The following is a 498-nucleotide window of genomic DNA, read 5'->3' as shown; positions in this document are numbered from 1 at the left end:
GGAGGCCGGTGGGGAGGGGCCCGGAGCGCGCCTCCGCGGGGGCGCGCTCACCCAACACTTCCCCACAGTGCGCGTCCCCGCTGCCCGGGCTCCGGACGCAGGAGGTCTGCTGCCGAGGGGCCGGCTTGGCCTGGGGCGTTCACGACTGCCAGTCGTGCTCGGAGCACCTGGGTAAGCCCCAGGACGTCCCCGAGGTGCTCGGAGCTGGGGAGGGTGAGAACCTCGCCGCTGCTCCTGCGCTGCCCCCAGAAAACCCGGATCACAAATTCCAGCCACGCCTACGCCGTGGCGGCGATCACTTCCAGTCTAGATCGATCCACAACGTTCTGGGACCACCCGCCCCATTTTCCGACTCGGGCCGCTCTGTTCACACCTCGCCTTGGTGCCTCGGCCCCACCCATGCACTTCTGGAGCCTTCCGTGCTGCCTTCCTTCCCAGACCGCCAACCTCAGGCTGACTCCGCGCTCAATTACACCCTCCGTCTGAGCCCCTCCCACC

General features: G+C 68.7%; 1 protein-coding gene across 1 annotated transcript in view; it reads left to right on the top strand.

The window, feature by feature from the left end:
- The window catches only part of LTBP4 (latent transforming growth factor beta binding protein 4), a 30740-nt gene that overhangs the window by 9697 nt on the left and 20545 nt on the right, over nucleotides 1-498 (top strand). Inside the window, exon 6 of the mRNA XM_021711894.1 lies at nucleotides 69-171. Within this exon, the coding sequence (XP_021567569.1) occupies nucleotides 69-171 (103 nt within the window). The remainder of the gene's footprint in view (nucleotides 1-68; nucleotides 172-498) is intronic.

The sequence above is a fragment of the Carlito syrichta genome, unplaced genomic scaffold (assembly GCF_000164805.1).
Source record: "Carlito syrichta isolate Samal-C Ts95f unplaced genomic scaffold, Tarsius_syrichta-2.0.1 Scaffold86295, whole genome shotgun sequence".
NCBI lineage: Eukaryota > Metazoa > Chordata > Mammalia > Primates > Tarsiidae > Carlito > Carlito syrichta.
This window is presented reverse-complemented; position numbering and strand designations above follow the sequence as displayed.